The sequence below is a fragment of the Aotus nancymaae genome, unplaced genomic scaffold, assembly GCF_030222135.1.
Source record: "Aotus nancymaae isolate 86718 unplaced genomic scaffold, 86718_ANA_hifiasm-v0.15.2.pri h1tg000003l, whole genome shotgun sequence".
In the NCBI taxonomy this organism is placed as follows: domain Eukaryota; kingdom Metazoa; phylum Chordata; class Mammalia; order Primates; family Aotidae; genus Aotus; species Aotus nancymaae.
This window is the reverse complement of record NW_026988414.1, coordinates 54900350-54922276: the sequence shown is the minus strand read 5'-3', so window position 1 is coordinate 54922276 and position 21927 is coordinate 54900350. Positions and strand designations below refer to the sequence as shown.

At 42.1% G+C, this 21927-nt stretch overlaps 1 protein-coding gene across 2 annotated transcripts in view; it reads right to left on the bottom strand.

Annotated features, from left to right (window-relative positions):
• BNC2 (basonuclin zinc finger protein 2) overlaps positions 1-14354 on the bottom strand; it is a 451398-nt gene extending 437044 nt beyond the window's left edge. For both annotated transcript variants that reach the window (XM_064381327.1, XM_064381328.1), the window contains exon 1: positions 14256-14354. In XM_064381327.1, the coding sequence (XP_064237397.1) occupies positions 14256-14258 (3 nt within the window). In that variant the 5' untranslated portion in view covers positions 14259-14354. The remainder of the gene's footprint in view (positions 1-14255) is intronic.
• Between the last annotated feature and the right edge of the window lie 7573 nt (positions 14355-21927).

Sequence of the window (21927 nt, the reverse complement as noted above, 5' to 3'; positions counted from 1 at the left end):
TTTAAAAGCATCTTTTTTGTTTTTACCAAATCCATATAAAATTGTCTAATGTTGTTTCATGCAAATCTGAAGAAAGTTATTCTACATACAGTAAGGAAACACTTACTTGCTGGCTGCTAACATTTATTACCTCAGCATATCTGTACTTCAGAATACAATTTGACAGTCATACTAGTAAAACATCAAGTAATACACTCAACATTCATCCATGCCATCCATAAATATATGTAAAACCAAAAAAAATGTATCAAGTATTATCTATTGCAATATGAAAGTACAACATTAATGGTAAACCCTGCCCTTCCCCTCTAAAAAAATTCAGTCCACTATACTATTCCGCCTTCTACCCTCCCCGATAAGGAAGTAGCAAACAATCAGTTTCTCATTCATGTTTCTATCTATACATACACACACACACGCACGCACGCACGCACACGTGCACTCCAGAGTATGTAATTATCACTGCCCTCTGTACACAAATATGCCATGTCAGCAACTGGCTGCTGTTTACAGACAAAAGGGAAACTTCAAAGACCAATGCACAGATATAAATTCTTCATGTGAAAATATTTTTTTATATTTTTAGAGACAGGGTCTCACTATGTTGCCCAGTCTGGACTTGAACTTCTAGACTCAAAATGATTCCCCTGCCTCAGCTTCCCAAATGGTTGGGACTACAGGCATGCACCACTGAACCCAGCCCTTCAAGTGAAAATATTTCTTACAAAGGACATTTATTAAGTGAAAAATATGGCTCCAGACCTGGTAGAATTCCTGGGTTCAAAAAATATTTTTTGGACCAGGCACGGTGGCTCATGCCTGTAATCCCAGCACTTTGAGAGGCCCAGACCATCCAGGCCAACATGGTGAAACCCCATCTCTACTAAAAAATATACAAAAATTAGCTGGGTGTGGTGGCAAGTGCCTGTAGTTCCAGCTACTTGGGAGGCTGAGGCAGGAGAATCACTTGAACCCGGAAAGGGGAGGTTTCAGTGAGCCGAGATCACACCACTGCACTCCAGCCTGGCAAAAGAGGGAGACTCCGTCTGAAAAAAAAAAAAAAAAAAAGAAATTCTCTACTCTTTAATATCCTTTAGAGTTAATGCATACTAAGGCAAAATTAATGTTTTAGTCTATCAAAAGCCAATTCAACCAAATATGTTTTCTTTTAAATCATCATTTTGACTAAGAGAAAGATCTGAACTATCACATTGTACTTCCAGAAGCCTACCTGTTAGCATACGTGTTGATAGAATGAACATCTCTAATCCTAGATGGTGAAATGTGTATTACAGGCAGATTAGATACCACAGGGCAGAGAAGTGAGTGGCCTTTCTTTGAGCAGCTATATTGTTTCAGTTTCTTACGTTCTTTATGTCCTCCAACCATGTAAGATACCAAATAGCATATATGATTCTGTCAGTCCATATATATAAAACATACATCTTAACACACATCAGAACATGCCATGAAGAATAGAAAAGTAACATTAATGTTTTATTCAGTATGAACAAAATGTGTCAACTAAGATAATTAAATGTATATGTTAACCAAAAATCACATCTGGTAAACATAAAATTTTTACCATAACAATTTTTAAAAGTGATTTTACGCCGGGCACAGTGGCTCACACCTGTAATCCTAGCACTTCGGGAGGCTCAGGCGGGTGGATCACTAGAGGTCAGGAGTTCAAGACCAGCCTGTCCAACATGGTAAAACCCCGTCTCTACCAAAAATACAAAAAAAAATTTAGCTGGGTGGGTTTGCGGGCACCTGTAATCCCACCTACCTAGGAGGCTGGGCAGGAGAATCACTTCAACCCAGCAGGCAGACATTGCAATAAGCCAAGAACACGCCACAGCACTTCAACCTGGACAACAGAGTGAGACTCCGTCTCAAAAAAAAGTGATTTTAAATTCTCTACAGAATTTTCACAGAACTGTTTCCCTTATTGGAAAAAAAAAATTAACCCTTAAAATACATCATATCATATGGTGAAACCCTGTCTCTACTAATACAAAAAATTAGCTGGGCATGGTGGCGCGTGCCTGTAATCCCAGCTACTCAGAAGGCTGAGGCAGGAGAATTGCCTGAACCCAGGAGGCGGAGGTTGCGGTGAGCCGAGATCGTGCCATTGCACTCCAGCCTGGGTAACGAGCGAAACTCCATCTCAAAAAAAAAAAAAAAAATACATCATATCATTTAAATTAGATAATTACTCTTTATGAATGTAAACACTTACGAGGAAAAATGTACACTCACCCTGTATAAATTCAAACAGTTAGGTACCTAATTAATAGTTGATGCTGACTAAATAACGAAACTTTTGTCTAAAATAACTGACAAAAGGCCAGAAACAGACAATGCAGTGAAGAATGGTCCATTAGAATATCAGAAATGCAATTACTTAGATTAAAATAAATATCAGTCTTTATTAGCATAAATGAAGAAAAAACTAGAACTTTAAGGGAACAAACATTTCTTTTAATTCAACAATGATGCAACAGAGCTGCCTCCAAATTAAGTTACCTTTCATTTGCTCTCAAGTTTCTCTAATTCAATGATGAGGTATTTTATTTTGTATTTAATTACAAAATTTGCCAGGTAAACTGTAAAGCAAGCTCATGTTTCCAAATACGCCATGCCAGATTTAAACATGGTTATTTAAAACTTCACTGGACCAGTTATTTTGGGTTTGGAGATCATACAATAATTTTTAGTTTTATCTCTGTTGGTGTTTTTCTAGTTATGACGGGATGTCTAGGAAGACAAATTTTCTCAATAATGGTTTTTTCCCCCCTTTCCTTTTGAGGTATTTATAAAACCAAAAACAATTATTTCTGGGTACTTAATTCCACTCTCCAGGGCATGAAGTGTGTCTCTTATCATACAGAACACCTAGAATGCTTTTAAACTCAATGATAATTAAGAAACATCAAAGTAAAACCAGGATGTTTCACAGGGAACTGGGAGCTATCATCTTTTGGCTACCGAATGACATATTTCTTGTCCCCTGGAGTACTACCAAGAGTTTTTTTTACCTAAACAATAGAATGTACTTTCTTAATGTAGCCTTTACTCTTCTGAGGATAAGACATATCTGAGCTTTAAAAGTAAACTGCTAAAGGCAACAAAAGCAAGAATAGACAAATGGAACTGAATCAAACTTAGAAACTTCTGTGCTGCAAAGCAAAGGAAACAATCAGCAGAGTGAAGAGCTTAACTAGAGAATGTGAGAAAGTATTTGTAAATTGTATTTCTGATAGGGATATCCAGAACATGTAGACAACTCCTAAAACTAAACAACAACAACAACAAAAAAAATATGATTTAAAAATAGGTGAAGGACTTGAATAGATAGTCCCACAAAGAGGACATATACAAATGGCCAATAAGCACATGAAAATATGCTCAAGATCAGGAATCATCAAGGAAAGGCAAATCAAAACTACACAGAGATATCACTTCACGCCTGTTAGAATGGTTACCAACAACAACAACAAAAAAAAACAGAAAACAATAGGTTATGAGGTCGTAGAGAAATTAGAACCCTTGTGCACTGTTGGCAGGAATCTAAAGTGATGTTGCCCCTGAAAAACAGTATGGAGGTTCTTCAAAAAATTAGGACGAGAACAACTGTATGATCCAGCTATTCTACTTCTGCATATATGTCCAAAAGATTGAAAGCAGGATCTTTTAGAGATATTTGCATACTTATATTCACAGCAGCATAATTCGCAAGAGCCAAGAGGTGGAAGCAAACTAAATGTCCATCTACAGATGAATGGATAAAGAAAATATGGTATATACATATGATGAAGTATTATTTAGCCTTAAAAATGAAGACAATTCTGTTACATGCTATAACATATACGAACCTTAAGATGATCAAGTTTCTAGCTAAGTGAAATAAGCCAGAACAAAAAGACAAATACGTACTGCATGATTCCACTTCCATGAGGCATCTAAAGTAGGCAAACTCTTAGCAATACAAACTAGAATAGTGGCTTCCCAGGGCTGGGGGAAAAAGGTAAATGGGAGTTATTCAAAGGGTAAAAGAATTTCAAGCTTTACAAAATGAAAATGTTCTAGAGATCTGCTGTAAAATAAGTTACAGAAAACACTACTAAACTGTACACTTAAAAATGGTTAATGCAGGCCAGGCGCAGTGGCTCACGCCTGTATTTCCAGCACTTTGGGAGGTCAAGGTGAACGGACTGCCTGAGGTCAGGAGTTCGAGACCAGTCTGATCAACATGTTGAAACCCCATCCAATCTCTACTAAAAGCACAAAAAAATTAGCCAGGCATAGTGGCACATGCCTGTAGTCCCAGCTACTAGGGAGGCTGAGGCAGAGGAATTGCTTAAACCAGGGAGGTGGAGGTTGCAGGAGCAGAGATCGCACCACTGCACTCCAGCCTGGGTGATAGAGCAAGACTCCGTCTCAAAAAAAAAAAAAAAGGTTAACGTGGTACATTTTACGTTTGTTTTTACCACAATCAAAATTGTTTTTTAAAAAATCAAGGGCTAAGAAACTAAGAATACTTAAAACAAGGGAACAAAGTTATAGAATTCACACTTCTCAGTTACAAAACTTAATACAAAGCTTCACTAGTCAAGACAGTGTGGTACTGGCACAAGGACAGACAGAAAGATCAATAGAAAACAACAGAAATTTCAGAAATAAACCCTTATATATCACGATCAATTAATTTTTGACAAGGGTGCCCAGACACTTCAGTGGAGAAAAACTGTCTTCAACAAATAGTGCTGGGAACAAAAGACATCCACATTCCAAAGAATAAAGTTGTACCCCTACCTCATACTATTTATAGAAGTTAATCCAAATGGATCAAATATCTATGAATCCACCCTGCAGGAGCTCAAACTGTAAGACACTAACAAGAAAACAGAGGTAAATCTTCGTGATCTTTGGTTAGACAATGGTTTCTTAGATAGCATACCAAGAGCAGAAACAACAATAAAAATTAATAAATTGGACTTCATCAAAAATTTCTGTGCTTGAAAGTGTACCATCAAAAATCAAAAGACAGCTGGGGCGGGGCATAGTGGCTCAAGCCAATAATCACAGCACTTTGGGAGGCCAAGACCAGCAGATCACCTGAGGCCAGGAATTAAAGAGACCAGCATGGCCATCACCCTGTCTCCACTAAAAATACAAAAATTAGCCAGCCATGGTGGCACATGCCTGTAATCCCAGCTATTCAGGAGGCTGAGGCAGGAGAACTGCTTGAACCCAAGAGGCAGAGGTTGCAGTGAGACAAGATCAAGCCACTGCACTCCAGCATGGGCGACAGAGTGAGATTCTGTCTTCAAAAAACAAAAAAAAGACAGCCAGGCACAGTGGCTTATGCCTATAATCTCAGCATTTTGGGGGGTCAAAGAAAGAGGATCTCTTGAGGCCAGGAGTTTCAGACCAGCCTGGGCAACATGGTAAGACCCTGTCTCTGCAAAATAATATTACAAAAGTAATCAGGCATGGTGGCTTGCACTTGTAGTCCCAACTACTAGGGAGGCTGAAGCAGGAGGATTTCTTGACCCCAGAAGTTCAAGGCTGCAGTGAGCCATGATCAATTACACCACTGCATTCCAACCTGCACAAAAGAGCTAGACCCTGTCACTTTTTTTTAAAAAAAAAAGACAACCCACAGAATAGGAGAAAGTATTTGCAAACCTTACACCTAGTAGAGGGCTTTTACTCAGAATATAAAAACAGCTCTTAGAACTCAACAATAAAAAAACAAATAACCCAGTTGAAAAATGGGCAATGGAGACATGTCTGTTTTCCAGAAAAGATACATGAATGGCCAATAAGAGCATAAGATGCTCAACATCACTAGCCATGAGGCAAATGCAAATCAAAACTACACTGACATACCACTTCATGCTCATTAGGATGATTCAAATAACAAGATACTACTTGATACCCACTAAGATGGTTAAAATAAAAAGACAATAATAAGTGTTGAGGAGGATGTAGAGACTGGAAATATTATACACTGTTGGCTGGAAAGTAAAATGCTGCAATTGTGCTGGAAAACAATGTGGAAGTTCCTCAAAAAGTTAAAAGTAGATATGCCATACTATCCAACGATTCTACTCTTGAGCATATACCCAAGAGAAATGAAAATATTATGTCCACAAAAAACTTGTACATGAATGTTCAGGACCATATTACTCAAAATAATAGTCAAACAGTAGAAACAACCCAAATGTGCATTAATTGAATGGGTATCTAAGAGGTCATATATTCATAAAATGGAATATTAATGTATATTTTAAGTGGGTGAATTACATCTCAATAAAGGTAATAAAATAGCAAACTGCTATGATTATATAGTCTTACCATATAAAATATAAAATGTATACATTGGAAAGGCACTTAGAAATTACCAAACTCACTTGACTTACAAATGAGAGACTAGAGGCTCTCAAAAGTAGGTGGTATAGAACAAGGCCTCAGAGTGGAGAAACCTCATTTCACTGTTGTTGCCCAGGCTGCAGTGCAATGGCGCGATCTCGGCTCATCACAACCTCTGCCTCCCGGATTCAAGTGATTCTCCTGCCTCAGCCTCCTGAATAGCTGGGATTATAGGCATGCACCACCATACCCAGATAATTTGGAATTTTTAGTAGAGATGGGGTTTCTCCATGTTGGTCAAGCTGGTCTCAAACTCCCGACCTCAGGTGATCTGCCTGCCTCGGCCTCCCAAAGTGCTGGAATTACAGGTGTGAGCCACCATGCCTGGCCTCTTCAATAATTTTTAAGAGGTCATGAGATCATGGCCAAGTCCTATGGCTCATGCCTGTAATCCCAGCACTTTGGGAGGCCAAGGTGGGTGGATCACCTGAGGTCAGGAGATCAAGACCAGCCTGGCCAACATGGCAAAACCCCAATTCTACTAAAAATACAAAAATTAGCCGGACATGGTGGTGTGGGGCTGTAATCCCAGCTTTGCATGAGACTGAGACAGGATAACTGCTCCAACCCAGGAGAGAGAGGTTGCAGTGAGCTGAGATCATGCCACTGTACTCCAGCCTGAACAACACAGCAAGATTCTGTTTCAAAAAATAAAATAAAATAAAATAAAAAAGAAAGAGATCATTTGAGAATGGCTGGGGAACATAACAGTGTTCACAAGGTCAGCAGTTCAAGACCAGCCTGACCAACATAATGAAACCCCTTCTCCACTAAAAATACCAAATTAGCCAGGCATGGAGGCGCATGCCTGTAATCCCAGCTACTAGGGAGGCTGAGGCAGCAGAATCGCTTGAACCCGGGAGGTGGAGGTTGCGGTGAGCCGAGATTGTGCCATTGCACTCCAGCCTAGGCAACAAGAGTAAAACTCCATCTCAAAAAAAAAAAAAGAAAAGTAATTGGAGAACCCCAAAAGAGTTTGGAAAACTGATAAAATCTGTTGAAATCAGGAGACAAAAATATTTTATTTACCCTCAGTAACAAAGGTTCTCCTAGTTAAAAAAAAAAAATTTGGATAAAGAGGGACAAACATATTAAAATGTATCATTTTCTACTCAAGTATTTTGAGAATTCTTAAAAAGTAATTCTATTCATCTCTAAGATGTTAAAATAATATTTTCCAATACAAAATTTACAAATATTTTATTTATGAATTGAAAATGACCACGCTGTCCTCCTTTTTCTGCTCTGCATCCAGTCAATTAAGCGAATGCATTTCTAAAGAACCAGGCTATGCTAGAGGAAAATCAAAGGGGGAAAACAGCAAAGGAAAATTAAAAGGCTACATTATTTTTACACAGATTTTAAAACATAGGTATGACATCTATGAAATATCTTTTAATTATTCTCTAGGTATGTAAACAGATAAACTGCTAATAGATCCATTCAAATATATGATTTAGTCGGTACTAAAAATAGTTAGGTTAGTCACCAGAAATATTGCTTTTGTCCTCTGAAAGATTTAAAAAAAGAAAGTAAGACTTTTCATTGCTGTCAAATGTATTCAATTTTCCCCTCAAATGAAGTTTAGATGAAAACAATGTGACTGACAAGCCCTGCACAAGCAAATCTTGGCAACCCTCAACTCTGTCTATCTCCTTGGCCTGTTAAGCAAAATTCCTTCACAAACTGTTGGTCTTTGCAATAACTCCTACAAAGCTCATTACTGCCAGCGTCGGCCTATCCCCCATGTTGTGCATTTATCCCTGGGATGCATATCAACATGTGGCACATGTCCTTGACATGCACAGAAGAGCTACACCCCAGGACAGCAGCATGCACGACAATAGTGTCGACTCTTACTTTTTTATGGTTGCTGGGATGTAACCGAGAAATCTAATAACTGTGACAGTGGGGCCTTTCGGTTTTTCCTTGCCTTTCCAGACAGTGAAGCTGCACAGACACTAATGAAAGGTTAAATGAATAGGAATAGTTGACAAGAGGTACAATAAAGAAGGAGCTTGGTAATCCACAGACACTGAGCAGAGATCCTTGGCTCAAGCAGAGAAAGGACAGCACATCGTCGAGTCACAATATTTAAAACAGCTTGCTATACACAGAGGCTTTTGTGTCTGGGTACACGTCTGGCTTTGGACTAAAAAAAAAAGACACTGAAAAGGAATTTCAGCATGGGGCACTTTGGCAAATATAAGGTCATTATAAGAGAAAAATGTTTTGTGTGGGTTGTTACATCTTTGTAATAAACACAAAAAAGCAGGGACTATGAACTCATGAACCACAAGTTCCAAGACAATACTGTACATTTTGACAACTATTAAATACTGTATCTAGAAGGCTGGCTTGATGCTATTCCCACTGGTAAAATACATACACAGTGAGTCATTTAGGAGTTTCACATTCTGCCTTCCTTATGGAAGAATTCCTGATACTCATCTTATTAGAGTTTTATAGTCAAATTCTAATCTTTAGTGAACATAATTTGTTACAAATACTACCAAAACTCTCAAAGCCATCTTCCACTCACTGCAAAACTTCGCAGCAGTTACTCCAAGGAAGCTGAATTTATCATGCTAGCAATTTGTGAAGTACAAGGCAAACTTTTTGTAATTTTAAGTGATTGCAACTGTGAAATGGCCTCAACTAGAATTCTTAATTATTGAACCTACTATTTTTTAGTGCCCTTCTCACTATACCTTAAGGGAAGGTTGTATTCCTTAGGAAGTTTATTTTAAATTATAATAGCAAAATAATTTAAATCACCAAGAAAAATATACTCTAGCATGTCAAAGAGAAAACAGAGCAAAAAGAAAAAACTGACATTAAGTACAGATATTTTTAAAGGCAAAAAGTTATAACTATGGCAAAAACTTAAAGAATGATATGTCTGTAATATCATTCTTATGCATATGCATTGAGTTAGAATACAGGTTCACAACAAATGGTAAAAGCATACTGAGAACATATTTCAAAACAAGGGAGGCTCTTTGAACAGTCAAATTAAATTATAGCTGAACTCTTGAGTGTACTGAGGGTTCTAATAAGCAACGAATAAAGACTTTCATTGGCTAGCAACATAATGAGAGCTACTGTGCGAAAGATTTTAGGAAGGACAAATCTGGGTAGTTTATCTCATTGGATTATTTTATTTACTTAAATGATAAATATGTTTGTCCAAAGTAATGCTCCAAAAACTAGTATATAAATATTAAAGTGCAATTATGATCAATGACTCTTTAACATAAACATATCACAAATGTTAGTGAAAAGTAATAAATATCAAATTAAATGATAATTATTGAATGCAATATCATTTAGGTCCTATTTACCTTATTTTTTAATCCCTAGTAAGTCAGGTTTATAAATGGTTTACCACTTATGCTTATAACAGGAAGCATTTATTTTAAATAAAATTTCTCTCTGGAATACAGCAGTTGTACGTAAAACTACTCCAAAACCATCATTTACAGAAAAGGCGTTGTCCTTCATAAACTAAAAGAAGTTAACTCACTTCTCAGTGATTTGGTAGGAAGTTACTTTTAATAGAACTCTGAAGGTTGACCTCCTAAAACAAGAATTATTCCTTCAGTTGACAAAAACTACAAACAGTAGTTAGTCAAACCAAAACACTTAAAATATAGTATCTGGTTGCATTTTGCCTGATCTTCAATCACCTCAAAGGCAAAAGCCTAGAAAGCTTAGCTAACACCTTGACTATTCTTGTAGTTCTTTTGCTTCTGTCACTGCTTTAAAAAAAAAGGAAAGAAAGAAAAACCATAATGGCACCTCCCATCCTAAACACTGAGCCAGTATTCATTACCTACTATTTTTGTGTAACATTCTAATTGCCAGAGTGTTTTTTAAACCTTAAGTATATCTAATAAAATCATGAGGCTCCCTCTAGCTCTTCAGATGGGAGTTTACTAACCAATGATACCATGTAATTCCCATCCAACAGGAAAGATTCAAGGAAGCTGCCTCCCTTTACACAAGAAATGTTTTCAACTCTGTTTCTCGTAAGGATGTAGATGGTAAATGAGACCATCTGCTGAGTAAATCAGAAAGCATTGCTCCTTATATATTTATCAAGTTAAGAATCTATTAACTGCTTCCAACCTAAGCTTTATGTATAAAATTCTATAGTGAAACTTTAATCTGTTTAAACCATACAACTTAAATTTACCCATCCTGTCTAAAATTAATTTTAATATCAAAAAACAAGTAACAACATGTATGAACATCTACAGAAATTCAAATTTTGTGGTCTGGTCTCAGTTTTAAAAATCTACATTTAAATACAGAATCTCAAAAATTCAGAAAAAAAACTTCATTAACTGTATCTGTAGGGTTTATATAAAACAAAGATACTAATAATTTGTAGAAAACATTTTCATGTATCATAATATTTACATACAACACTAGTATAATGACTTTTTTTATTGCTTAATCTTTCCTGCAATTTAGTATTGGATATTTGGGGATCATAGCTGTTTAGAAGGCTATAAATAATATAGTTGAAGGATGCCATCTTACAATAACCAAAAAAGCCACATTGTCAACTGGCAAATTATCTCAAACAACTGAATGTGAACAAAACTAAATTGAACTCCTCATACTCACTAAGGCCATCTTTCAAATATTTAAGGAATATTTAAAATCGTGCTGAACCCGTAACTCTAAAATTAAAAGTAAAGGAAACCACTAACTTCAAGTCATCATCTATTTTGGACTCCCCTAATATAAGAAATATTCCCAGGCACAACAACAAAAAGAATAGCTCCCTCTATCCCCCCCACCCCTTTTTGAGCCAGTGTCCAATTTCTTCTTTTCTGAACAGCTGTATTATCCAACTTAAGTTGCTCTGCTAATTTCAGTCCCACAAGGACTAACTTGGAAGGCAAAAAAAAAATACAAGAAAAGATCAATTTGCTGGGAAAGATCAAATGAGAAAACTGTGGGGACAGCACCAGGTCAGCGTGTGGAGAACTAAGCAGACCTGTTCTTCATTAACTGCGGCTCTCTGGGGATGTCACACACTACCTGTCCGTGGGCTTTATTGAACCGCCTAACCCGCCTCTCTGTTCCATTCTTCTGGGCCCAAGTGAATCATATCCTGCTGCTGACAAGTTAGCAGGGGACTGCGGCTGCAACATGAAAGTACTTTTCTTTCTTGTCTAAATCAGGCAGATTTTTGAAAAGACGACACAGCATTGACTCGTGACATGGCAAGATGAAACGAGAGGTCTGGGCCGGTCTTGGAGCTGTGCAGATAAAAGTAATCAAATGACACTCCTGGAATGCAAATTGGCATTCTTGACTGCAGCAATTGCACAACCATGAAACATCCCTGACAGCAAGCAAGATTAGGACAAAATGTTATGTAAAGCACTGAACTCAAGAACTCTCACTTGAAAATTCAAACTGTAACACTTACATTTTAATATAGCAATAGTCAGCCCTGCTTTTGTCTGCTTCTTTTTGTAATCACATATCCCTATCTGACAGATATCTTACATCTCAAATAGAGGGGAAAAAATCAGATATTAGGAATGTACTACTATTAACATTTTCTTACTATTAATTGTAAACTATCATGTACTAGTTTTTTTTTTAATAAAAACTATCATTTTTATTCAAAGTCTTACATGCAAGCACCACCCAACTTAATATTCCCAAGGGGAAAAAAGTTTCAGTCCTTTCTCAAAAGATACTCAAAATAAAGTTCACGTTCAAGCTCACTATTACTTCTCTCAGGTAAAGATACTCCTGCACTTCGGTAAAGTGATTAGCAACCTGAAATTTTTAATACAGTGCACTCTGGGAACTAAGAACTTCATTAAGACTGAACAGTTTAAATGAAACAGCTACAAATATAAAACACAGATACTCTATAAAGGCGCACAAAGGATTGTGTGTGTGTATGCGCACGTGTGTGTTTGAGTCCAAAGAGTAAAAGTTCTGTTAACTTGTACAAGGTCTCACTACTAAGGTACATCTTCAGATCAGACACACTAAGTAACAGTGCCAGAAATAAATTCCTCCCACTTAAAGCATGTATGCATGTTCACAGTAACATCTGAAACTGCAGAATACAAAGCAGTAGAAGGCAAACAGGCTTAGCCACAGTTCAAAGTGATTAGTATATAGGAATAAATGTGCAGACAAATAGTTAATATAGATGTGTAGACAAATAGTTAACACAGGCTAGGATAAAGGGAAGAAAAATAATACCTGCAACTGGCTTTTACAGTGTTCTTATATAAAATGCCCGTTAGAAGAAAAACGCTCAAGCTCTAAATAGATGTACTTAATATTCTGTTTTGATGTCTCACTTAAACACAGCTTTCAACAATTGCAAGTGTCCACGAAGTACATAAAAAATAATAAAACAGGCCACTTTCTGCCACTTTAATCCTGGGTATACAGGATTATTTTATGATGTCTTTTGTACATCAGTTTTACAACAGCTTGACTCTAGGGTAAATGGAAACCATCATAAATCGCACGCTGCTTTCAAAACCACTTTAATTTCTGTCAGCGTTACTGTAACCACAGTCCTGGGCTCACGCTTTTGTGTGTGTGTGCGCGCGCGCCTGTATTTGACAGTCACATCTCCTACACTCCAGTCGTGACTTTGATCACTGAAACAAGAGATGTCACATTAGGGAGAAGGGAAGAGGAAAAAATGCCAACCCGCTATCTCACCTCTATTCTTATATGTTCCCTCTACATACAGAACACACTATGTCAGATCCCCAAGTGGGGGTAATAATAGCGACGCTGGGTTGAAGCAAACTAAAAAGAAGGGAGTGGTCAAGCCCCATTTCTAACAAATCACTTCCCCGAAAGCGGACAGAGCGGCTCATCACCAGGCGAACTAATTGCAGGCTTCCTCGCTGCAGAGAAGTCGCTTCACGTAGAAGGACTGTGCTGGAGTCTTGCTTCGCAAAGCCAGCCCATCTCCTCCACCATTGGCACTTGGAACTTTTTTTCAACCTTAAACTCACTCCACAGAGGATTTCACCTAGGGTTTTTCAACATACAGTTTTTTATTCTACTCGTTTCGCAGGCCCAAAATCCCACCCTCCAGTCGATGTGCAAGTAAAACAAATCGGCTCCTATAGAATTGCACTTCGAAAAGAGCCGTCTCTCTGCAGCGTTGATTTTCCTGCCCTGCGTTCTGCACCTTCTCGGTGAAGCCTGCAGGAGCATTTCCTCCCATCTTCATTTACCACGCCAAGGTTCCGAACGTGCAGAAGACGGGAGGGGAAGAGCCGACGTGCCGGGCCCCGGCGGCTGCGCCCCAGCGCACCCGGCACACACGCCCAGCCGCCGGCCCTTCACTCGGCGGCAAGTTGTAAAAGTTGCCGTAGGTCTCAGCCGCCTTCCTCTCCGCCCCGAGCTCCAGCCAGCGCTCCATTCATCCCCGCTCCCTTCCACCTCGTCCCCCCAGCCCGTCCCCAACTCTCTAGAGCCTCCCCTCGCCAGCTGCTCACCTTCGCGCGGAAGCCGCGAGCGGGGCCGACCTTGACGAGCCCCCTCACACGCGCACCCTCCCACCTGGAGCTCGCCTCGGAAACTTGGGGCCAAGTTTAGGGGAAGACACCAGGAGCGCAGCGGGAACCAGGTCGGACCCGGGGTTTTCGTCCCCGGCCCGCCCTCCTCAGCGTCCCCTTAACCCTCGCGCCGCGAGGCGGAGGGCGGACACGGCCCCCGGGCGGCCCCGGTGGCGCTCGGGCGCGGGGGTCATTTCTGACGAAGTCTAGAATAAAATGGGAAGAAGGGTGGAAACTTCTTACCATCTCGGCATGCTGGTTGTCAAGTGCAACCCCCGCCTCTTGGTCTCCTCTTAGCGGCCGCGCCTGGACCAGCCCCTCGGCCGCCGCTGGCTCCCTCCGTCTCGGCCTTTCTCTCCCTCCCCCTCCGAGTTCCTCCGGGCCGCCGCTCTCGCCGCCTCCGCCTCCCCGCCCGCCAGCGCGCGCCCTCGTCGCGGCCCCTCGGCGCTCAGGTGACTGATTTACACTCGCGCCGGGGTCGCGCTCGCGCCCCGAGTCCCAGCCGGCACGGTTCCCCGGCCCCTCCTCAGGACAGAAAAAAAAAAAAAAGGAACGGCCTGTCCCGGGAGGGGGCTGCCCTGCTCGCGGGAGGCGGGGGACCGGAGGGCGAGGTGACCTCGGCGCTCGTGCAAGCCCCACAAGTTTTTCCTGTCTGCAGAACTGTCGTGACTACAATGTTGCTTCCCTTTTGCAAAGTAAAAGTCGGCTGGTTGTGTTGTTTGTCCTTAGAGGTCCACGGGCTTAGGGAAGGAGGATGTATGTTTCTCCCTCCCCCCGCCCTGGGACTCGTTTGGGGCTTCTTGTTTGTTTGGAGTTTTTCTCGCTCTCTTTCTGGGGATGGAAAAACAACCCTGGCGCCCCCGCCGCACCGGGGCTGCGGAGGTGGAAGTGGCCGCTAGCGCCCAGCTGTCACAAAAAAGAAAAAAGCGGGACAGGGGTGGGGAACGGAGGGAAGGAGAGGAGAGGAGGCTGCGAAACGCCGAGGAAAGGGCGCGAACTTTATTCCGACTGCAGCAAACCGCGGCGACTCTTTCCTTTTCGGGCACGCGGGCGTCTGGGTCCCCTTTGACTAGTTCCTCCTCCCCTGCCCCTTCTCCGGCGTCCCTGCCGCGGCCTCCCCGGCTCCCCGCGCCCCTCGGCCCAGCTCCTATGCGCACCGCTGGAGAGAAGGCGAGGGAGGCAGAGGAAAACCCAAGGGACAGAAACCCGGGACGACAACGTGCTGGTAGAAAACGCCAAAAGTTGCGCGCAGCTGAGGGAAAAAAGTTTCTGGTGGCAGCGCGTCTTGTGCCGGCCCAGACGCCGGCTTGCGGCGAGGGCTTCCTTCCCCTTCCCCTTGGTCTGGGCCGCGGGCCTCGGGCTGGAGAGGAAGGAGGCTGTCGCGCCCGCGGGAGAAACAACAGTCACATCTGTGGGTGACAGCCGACCCAAGTCACCCTGCCCTGGAACTCAGAAACGCTGGCTGCAGGCTGAGCGCGCACATGCTTGCAGCTGAAGGACATTTCTTAAATGCAGGCAAAACACACTCCCCGGCCGCAAGAATGGGGCGGGGGTTGGGGGGAGCTTAATCATCATCATCTAACGTACGTTTTGTGCCAAAAACATCTCCGCGTTGTGCAGATTTATCATGGCTAGAGCAAACTTTCTGCTTATCTGACATGGGAGGAAGGCATAGGTTTCAAGCATACTCCCTGAGCACTAAGAAATCAGAGAATGGGGAAGACTTGGCAGAACAACAGGTTTGGTTACCGGTTCCTACTGAAAAGTGAGAATCATCCCTTCTTCCTTTCTCGCTTCCTCAAATGGAGAGAGAAAGAGACTACTTAATTGCATTCAGAGGCCAGAATTAAATTCCTTTGAAAATAAGTAGCCTTGGAATTACATAGTTTTATTTTCTTTGCACAGTCTGGTCTTAGTTTAATATAATTTTTCACAATAACTAATTTTTAAAAATTTTTAGGGAGCCGCTGATGAGAGTCCCAAGTAGCCACAGCTGTCTTGAAAATGTGATCAAGCGGCTGGGCGTGGTGGCTTACGCCTGTAATCCCAGCACTTTGGGAGCCTGAGGCGGATGGATCACCTCAGGTCAGGAGTTTGAGACCAGCCTAGCCAACATGGAGAAACCTTGTCTCTACTAAAAATACCAAAATTAGCCGAGCGTGGGGGCGGCCGCCTGTAGTCCCAGCTGCTCAGGAAGCTGAAGCAGGAGAATTGCTTGAACCCAGGAGGCGGAGGCTGCAGTGAGCCGAGATAGCGACACTGCACTCTAGCCTGGGCGACAGAGCGAGACTCGTCTCACCAAATTCCTGACCGTTTCCTGGCCCCTTCAAAGAAGATTTCAAGTCACTAATGTGTTTGTGGATTCTGGGCATCATTTTGTTGTAGAAAAATGTGTCTGGTAAACAATTCTCCCACATTATTTATCGTAAATACCTTAGAGTTCTGGGCACAGGTTGCGTCTGGAGGTTTCCAGCGAGAGACACGATTACTTCTCTCGCTACAGCATAAACCAAAGTATGGACTAGATCTCTTAGCAACCATCCATATATATACTTAAGTGCATGTTATCTAAGAAGGCTCATCTTTAAATGATTTGATTAAGGTGTAGAGCATGTTCCCTTATTCTCCAAACATAATTGTAACATCATCCTGTAGTTTGCAGAAACTGATTACACAAGGGATAATGATGACCAAATGTGCATTTTGAACAACTGAGGATCATCACAAGAATTTTCCAGAAATGAGCCAAGTTCCGATATGTTTTTCTTGCACCATGGAGAGTTGAGAAAATCTAGTTGCTAATTTCAGAGTCATTACCCATACAAATCCATTCACACACTTACCGCTTTGGACAAGTGACAGATCAGCAATTGCCAAACAATTGTATTCACACAGTGCATTTTTGGCTGAGCACCTACACTGGCCAACATGCAGAAGTTATTCACATCAAGCAACCTGTAATTTACATTCCCCTGATTAGTTCCAGATCTGTCTGTTTTTGATGTTAGCATACAAACAATTTATGTGAGGCAAGATGCGTCTATTTGGGATCTTGTGCCTTTCTGGAGCGTCATCCTGATAAAGATGGGAATGTGTTAGGCTAAGAGCTGTGCTTGGAAAAGGTGGAAGAATTTACAGAAGGAAGCAAAGCTTAGCATTTAAGAGGATTCCACAGTCTCATTTCCTCTAGTGGTCTATATGGCAATTGAAATAAAACTTTAAGTCCTTTTTGCATCCTGAAACACCTGAATGATCTACACCTGCCTGACTTTTCCTGACTGTTTTATTCCATTTGTTTGTTACCATGGTGGACTACACTCAAGTCACACTGCCTTGCTCTCTGTTCCTCTAACTTGCAAAGCTCCTTCCTGCTCTTTGCCCCTGCTGTTCTCTCTACCTAGAGTGTTCTCTCAAGTTTTCCAATGATTCCTTCTTATCATTTATATCTCAGCTCTCATAATAGCAATTCTGCAGACTCTAGTTAAACAGCTCTTGGCCCACCACCCCAAACACCCTTCATACTTCCTGTTATTACTTATTTTCTTTTGTATCACTTATCAATATCTGAAACTGTCTTTTTAGTTTATGTGTTTATGATTTTTCTTCAACAAAAATGCAAGCTCCACAAGGGAAATAACTGTGCTGCAGGTCCTTGAATAACATCGTTTCATTCAATGTTGTTTCACTCAACACCCTTTTGTTACAAGGCTGAGAAAAAAAAAAAAACTGATTTCCAGCCAGGGCCACTGTCTGTGTGGCATTTGCACATTCTCTCCATTGTCTGCATGGGTTCTCTCCCGATACTCCAGTTTCTTCCCACATCTTAAAGACGTGCCCCTTGGGTTCACTGTAGTATCTACATGGTCCCAGTGTGAGTGATTGTGAGTGTGTGTGTGAGTGTGCCCTGTATGGACTGATGGCCTGTCCAGGGTTGGTTTGTGATTGTGCCCTGAGCCGTCCAGATAGGCTCCAGCCACCTGCACCCCTGAACTGGAATAATTGGGTAAATATTTTAATTATCTGGCTGAGCACAGTAGCTCACACCTGTAATCCCAGCACTTTGGGAGGCCAAGGTGGGCAGATCACTTGAGGTCAGGAGTTTGATACCAGCCTAGCCAACATGGTAAAACCCCATCCCTACTAAAAATACAAAAAAATTAGCTGGGCATGGTGGCGTGTGCCTGCAATCCCAGCTACTGGGAGGCTAAGGCAGGAGAATTGCTTGAACCCGGGAAGAGGAGGTTACAGTGAGCCGAGATCACGCTACTGCATTGCAGCCTGAGCAACAAAGTGAGACTTCTCTCTCAAAAAAAAATTATAATTACCCAAATTGTTTGTATTAATCTCTCTTAAGTGTATGTATAGCTCACATTTATTTCAACGTTTCAATATTAGAAGTATGTTGGGGTCTTTATTTCGGAGTTCCATGATGTTTGGTGACCAGAAATACCCTGCAGGAAATTAACTCTTGTTTATATTAGCCGGTGGTAAAATAGGTTGTGCTCAGTGTTGTTTTGCTTAAAGTCACAGTTTCCAGGAACGTATGCATGACAACATTAAGTGAGGACTTTGTTCACTTATATAGCCTCAGTCCATAAAACAATGCCAGGCACAAAATAAACTCTTTTAAGAGTATTATTTGAATTGATGAAGTAATGTCAAGATGATTACAGTGCATTGATCTGATGACCTTAAGGCCAAACAAGTTCACTATAAGAATATGGGGGGAAAAAAGAGCTTTTTCTTTTGGAGAATGTAGCAAACACTGTTGACTTTTTATACTAGCCATCCTCAAAATGTGGTCTTGGGACCCCTAAGGATCACCAAGACCCTTTTAGGAGGTCCATGAAGTCAAAACTATTTTTATTACAATACTGGGAAGTTATTTGCCTTTCTTGATTTCTCTTCTGGGTATACAGTGGAGTTTTCCAATGATAATGTAACAGGTGGTATCACAACAGACTGAATGCAGAAGCAGATATGAGAACCCACCTGTCTTTTATTATATAAGCTGTTAAAGAAATTTGCCAAAAATGTAAATCAATGCACTCTTCTAATTTTTTTTTTTTTTTTTTTTTTGAGATGGAGTCTCTCTGGGTCACTCAGACTGGAGTTCAGTGGCACAATCTCGGCTCACTACAACCTCTGCCTCCCAGGTTCAAATGATTCTCCTGCCTCAGCCTCCCAAGTAGCTAGGACTCAGGTGGGCACCACCACGCCTGGCTAATTTTTGTATGTTTAGTAGAGATGGAGTTTCACTATGTTGGCAAGGCTAGTCTGGAACTCCTGACCTCAGGTTATCCACCCACTTTGGCCTCTCAAAGCGTTGGGATTACAGGTGTGAGCCACCACACCCGGCCTGTTTTTTTTGTTTTCCATGTTAAAATATAGGTATATATTTATTTCCTGTTGCTGCCATGACAAATTACCACAGATTTAGGGGATTAAACAACACAAATTCATTCGGTCCGGGCACAGTGGCTCCTGCCTATAATTCTAGCACTTTGGAAGGCCGAGGCAGGCAGATCTCGAGGTCAGGAGATGGAGACCATCCTGGCCAACATGATGAAACCCTGTCTCTACTGAAAATACAAAAATGAGCTGGCTGTGGTGGCACATGCCTGTAATCCCAGCTACCCAGTGGGCTGAGGCAGGAGAATCGCTTGAACTGGGGAAGAGGAGATTGCAGTGAGCAAAGATTGTACCACTGTACTCCAGCCTGGCAACAAAGCCATACTGTGTCTCAAACACACACACACACACACACACACACACACACACACACTCATTATAATTTTAGAGGTCAGAAATCTAAAATAGGTTTCACTAAACTAAAACATATTTGTGAGCCTGTGTTTCTTATTGGAGTTCCTTGGGGAGAATCTATTTCATTATTTCTTCCAGCTTCTAAAGGTCACCCCCATTCCTTGGTTTATGGCCCCCTTCCGTCTTTAAAGCCTGTAATAACAAGACATGTCTTTCTCATGCCATATCCCACTGTGACACTGAGACTTCTCCCTCCCTCTTTCAATTATAACTCCCAAAGTGATTACACTGGGTTTATCTAGATAATTCAGGATAATCTCCCCATCTCAATATCCTTAATTTAATCACATCTGCATATTTATAGCTTCAAGGGATTAGGTTATGAACCATCATTAGGGGTCATTATTTTGTCAGCCACCGTATAGTAACAAGTGATGGGTTTAATGTTATTTTAAGTGAATTAATAACTTTAAAATTTTTCTCATACAAGGAACATCAGTAGCTACTGATGTTTATCAACAAAAGCTCTTTGAATTCTTCAATAATTTTTTTTTTGAGACAAAGTTTTTGCTCTTTTTGCCCAGGCAGGAGTGCAATGGTGTGATCTCAGCTCTCTGCAACCTCTGCTTCCCGGGTTCAAGTGATTCTCCTGCCTCAGCCTCCCGAGTAGCTGGGATTACAGGCGTGCACCACCACACCCACCTAATTTGGTGTTTTTAGTGGAGATGGGGTTTCTCCATGTTGGTCAGGCTGGTCTCAAACTCTGGACCCCAGGTGATCTGCCTGCCTCGGCCTCCCAAAGTGCTAGGATTTAAGGTGTGAGCCACTGTGCCTGGCCTCTTCAATAATTTTTAAGAGGTCATGTGATCGTGGCCACGCCTGGTGGCTCACGCCTGTAATCCCAGCACTTTGGAAGGCCAAGGCGGGTGGATCACCTGAGGTCAGGAGTTCAAAATCAGCCTGGCCAACATGGCAAAATCCCCTCTCTACTAAAAATATAAAAATTAGCCGGGCTTGGTGGCGGGCGGCTGTAATCCTAGCTACACGGAAGGCTGAGACAGGAGAATCGCTCCAACCCAGGAGACAGAGGTTACAGTGAGCTAAGATCACACCACTGCACTCCAGACTGGGCAACAGAACAAGACTCCGTCTCAAAAAGTAAAAAAATTAAAAAAAGACAGTGGCTCACGCCTGTAATCCCAGCACTTTGGGAGGCCGAGGCGGGTGGATCACGAGGTCGAGATCGAGACCATCCTGGTCAACATGGTGAAACCCCGTCTCTACTAATACAAAAAAATTAGCTGGGCACTGTGGCGCGTGCCTGTAATCCCAGCTACTCAGGAGGCTGAGGCAGGAGAATTGCCTGAACCCAGGAGGCGGAGGTTGCGGTGAGCAGAGATCGTGCCATTGCACTCCAGCCTGGGTATCAAGAGCGAAACTCCGTCTCAAAAAAAAAAAAAAAAAAAAAAATACAAAAAATTAGCTGGGCACGGTGGCGCGTGCCTGTAGTCCCAGCTGTAAGGTCTGTTCTCGCCGAGTTTAAAGTGAAGAAACTGAGGCCAGCACAAGAAGATTCAATGCGAAGGGATTTATTCAGGCTCCCAGACGAGGTTCTGCAGTCCGACAGGAGGGGCCGGAGAAGTCGCAAGGACTCCTCTTAGACGTGGGGTTTTAGAGGGAGTGAAGGCGTTTGATTGGTTGTTCCCAAGGTGAGTGGGACAAAATGGTGGGGAGTGGGGCCCGGATAGAACAAAATGGCAGAGAGTGGGGCCCAGATAGGACAAAATGGTAGGCAGGGAGTGGGGCCCAGATGGGACAAAATGGTGGGGAGTGGGGCCTGGATGGGACAAAATGCTATCAGGTAGGTCCTGGCGGGGCTTTTTTTCCCGGGCTCCCGGTGGGTGGGTGTCTGAACTCCTGACAAGGGAAGGAGGTGTGTCCAAGCTCCCGGTGAGGGGAGGGGGTGTGTCCGAGTTCCCCGCGAGGGAGAGGGGAGCGTAGGAGCTCCCCATGAGGAAGGGGGGGGTGTGTGCACAAGCTCCTGGCAATGCAACCAGCCTTATACCAGCTACTCAGGAGGCTGAGGCAGGAGAATTGCCTGAACCCAGGAGGCAGAGGTTGCGGTGAGCCAAGATCGTGCCATTGCACT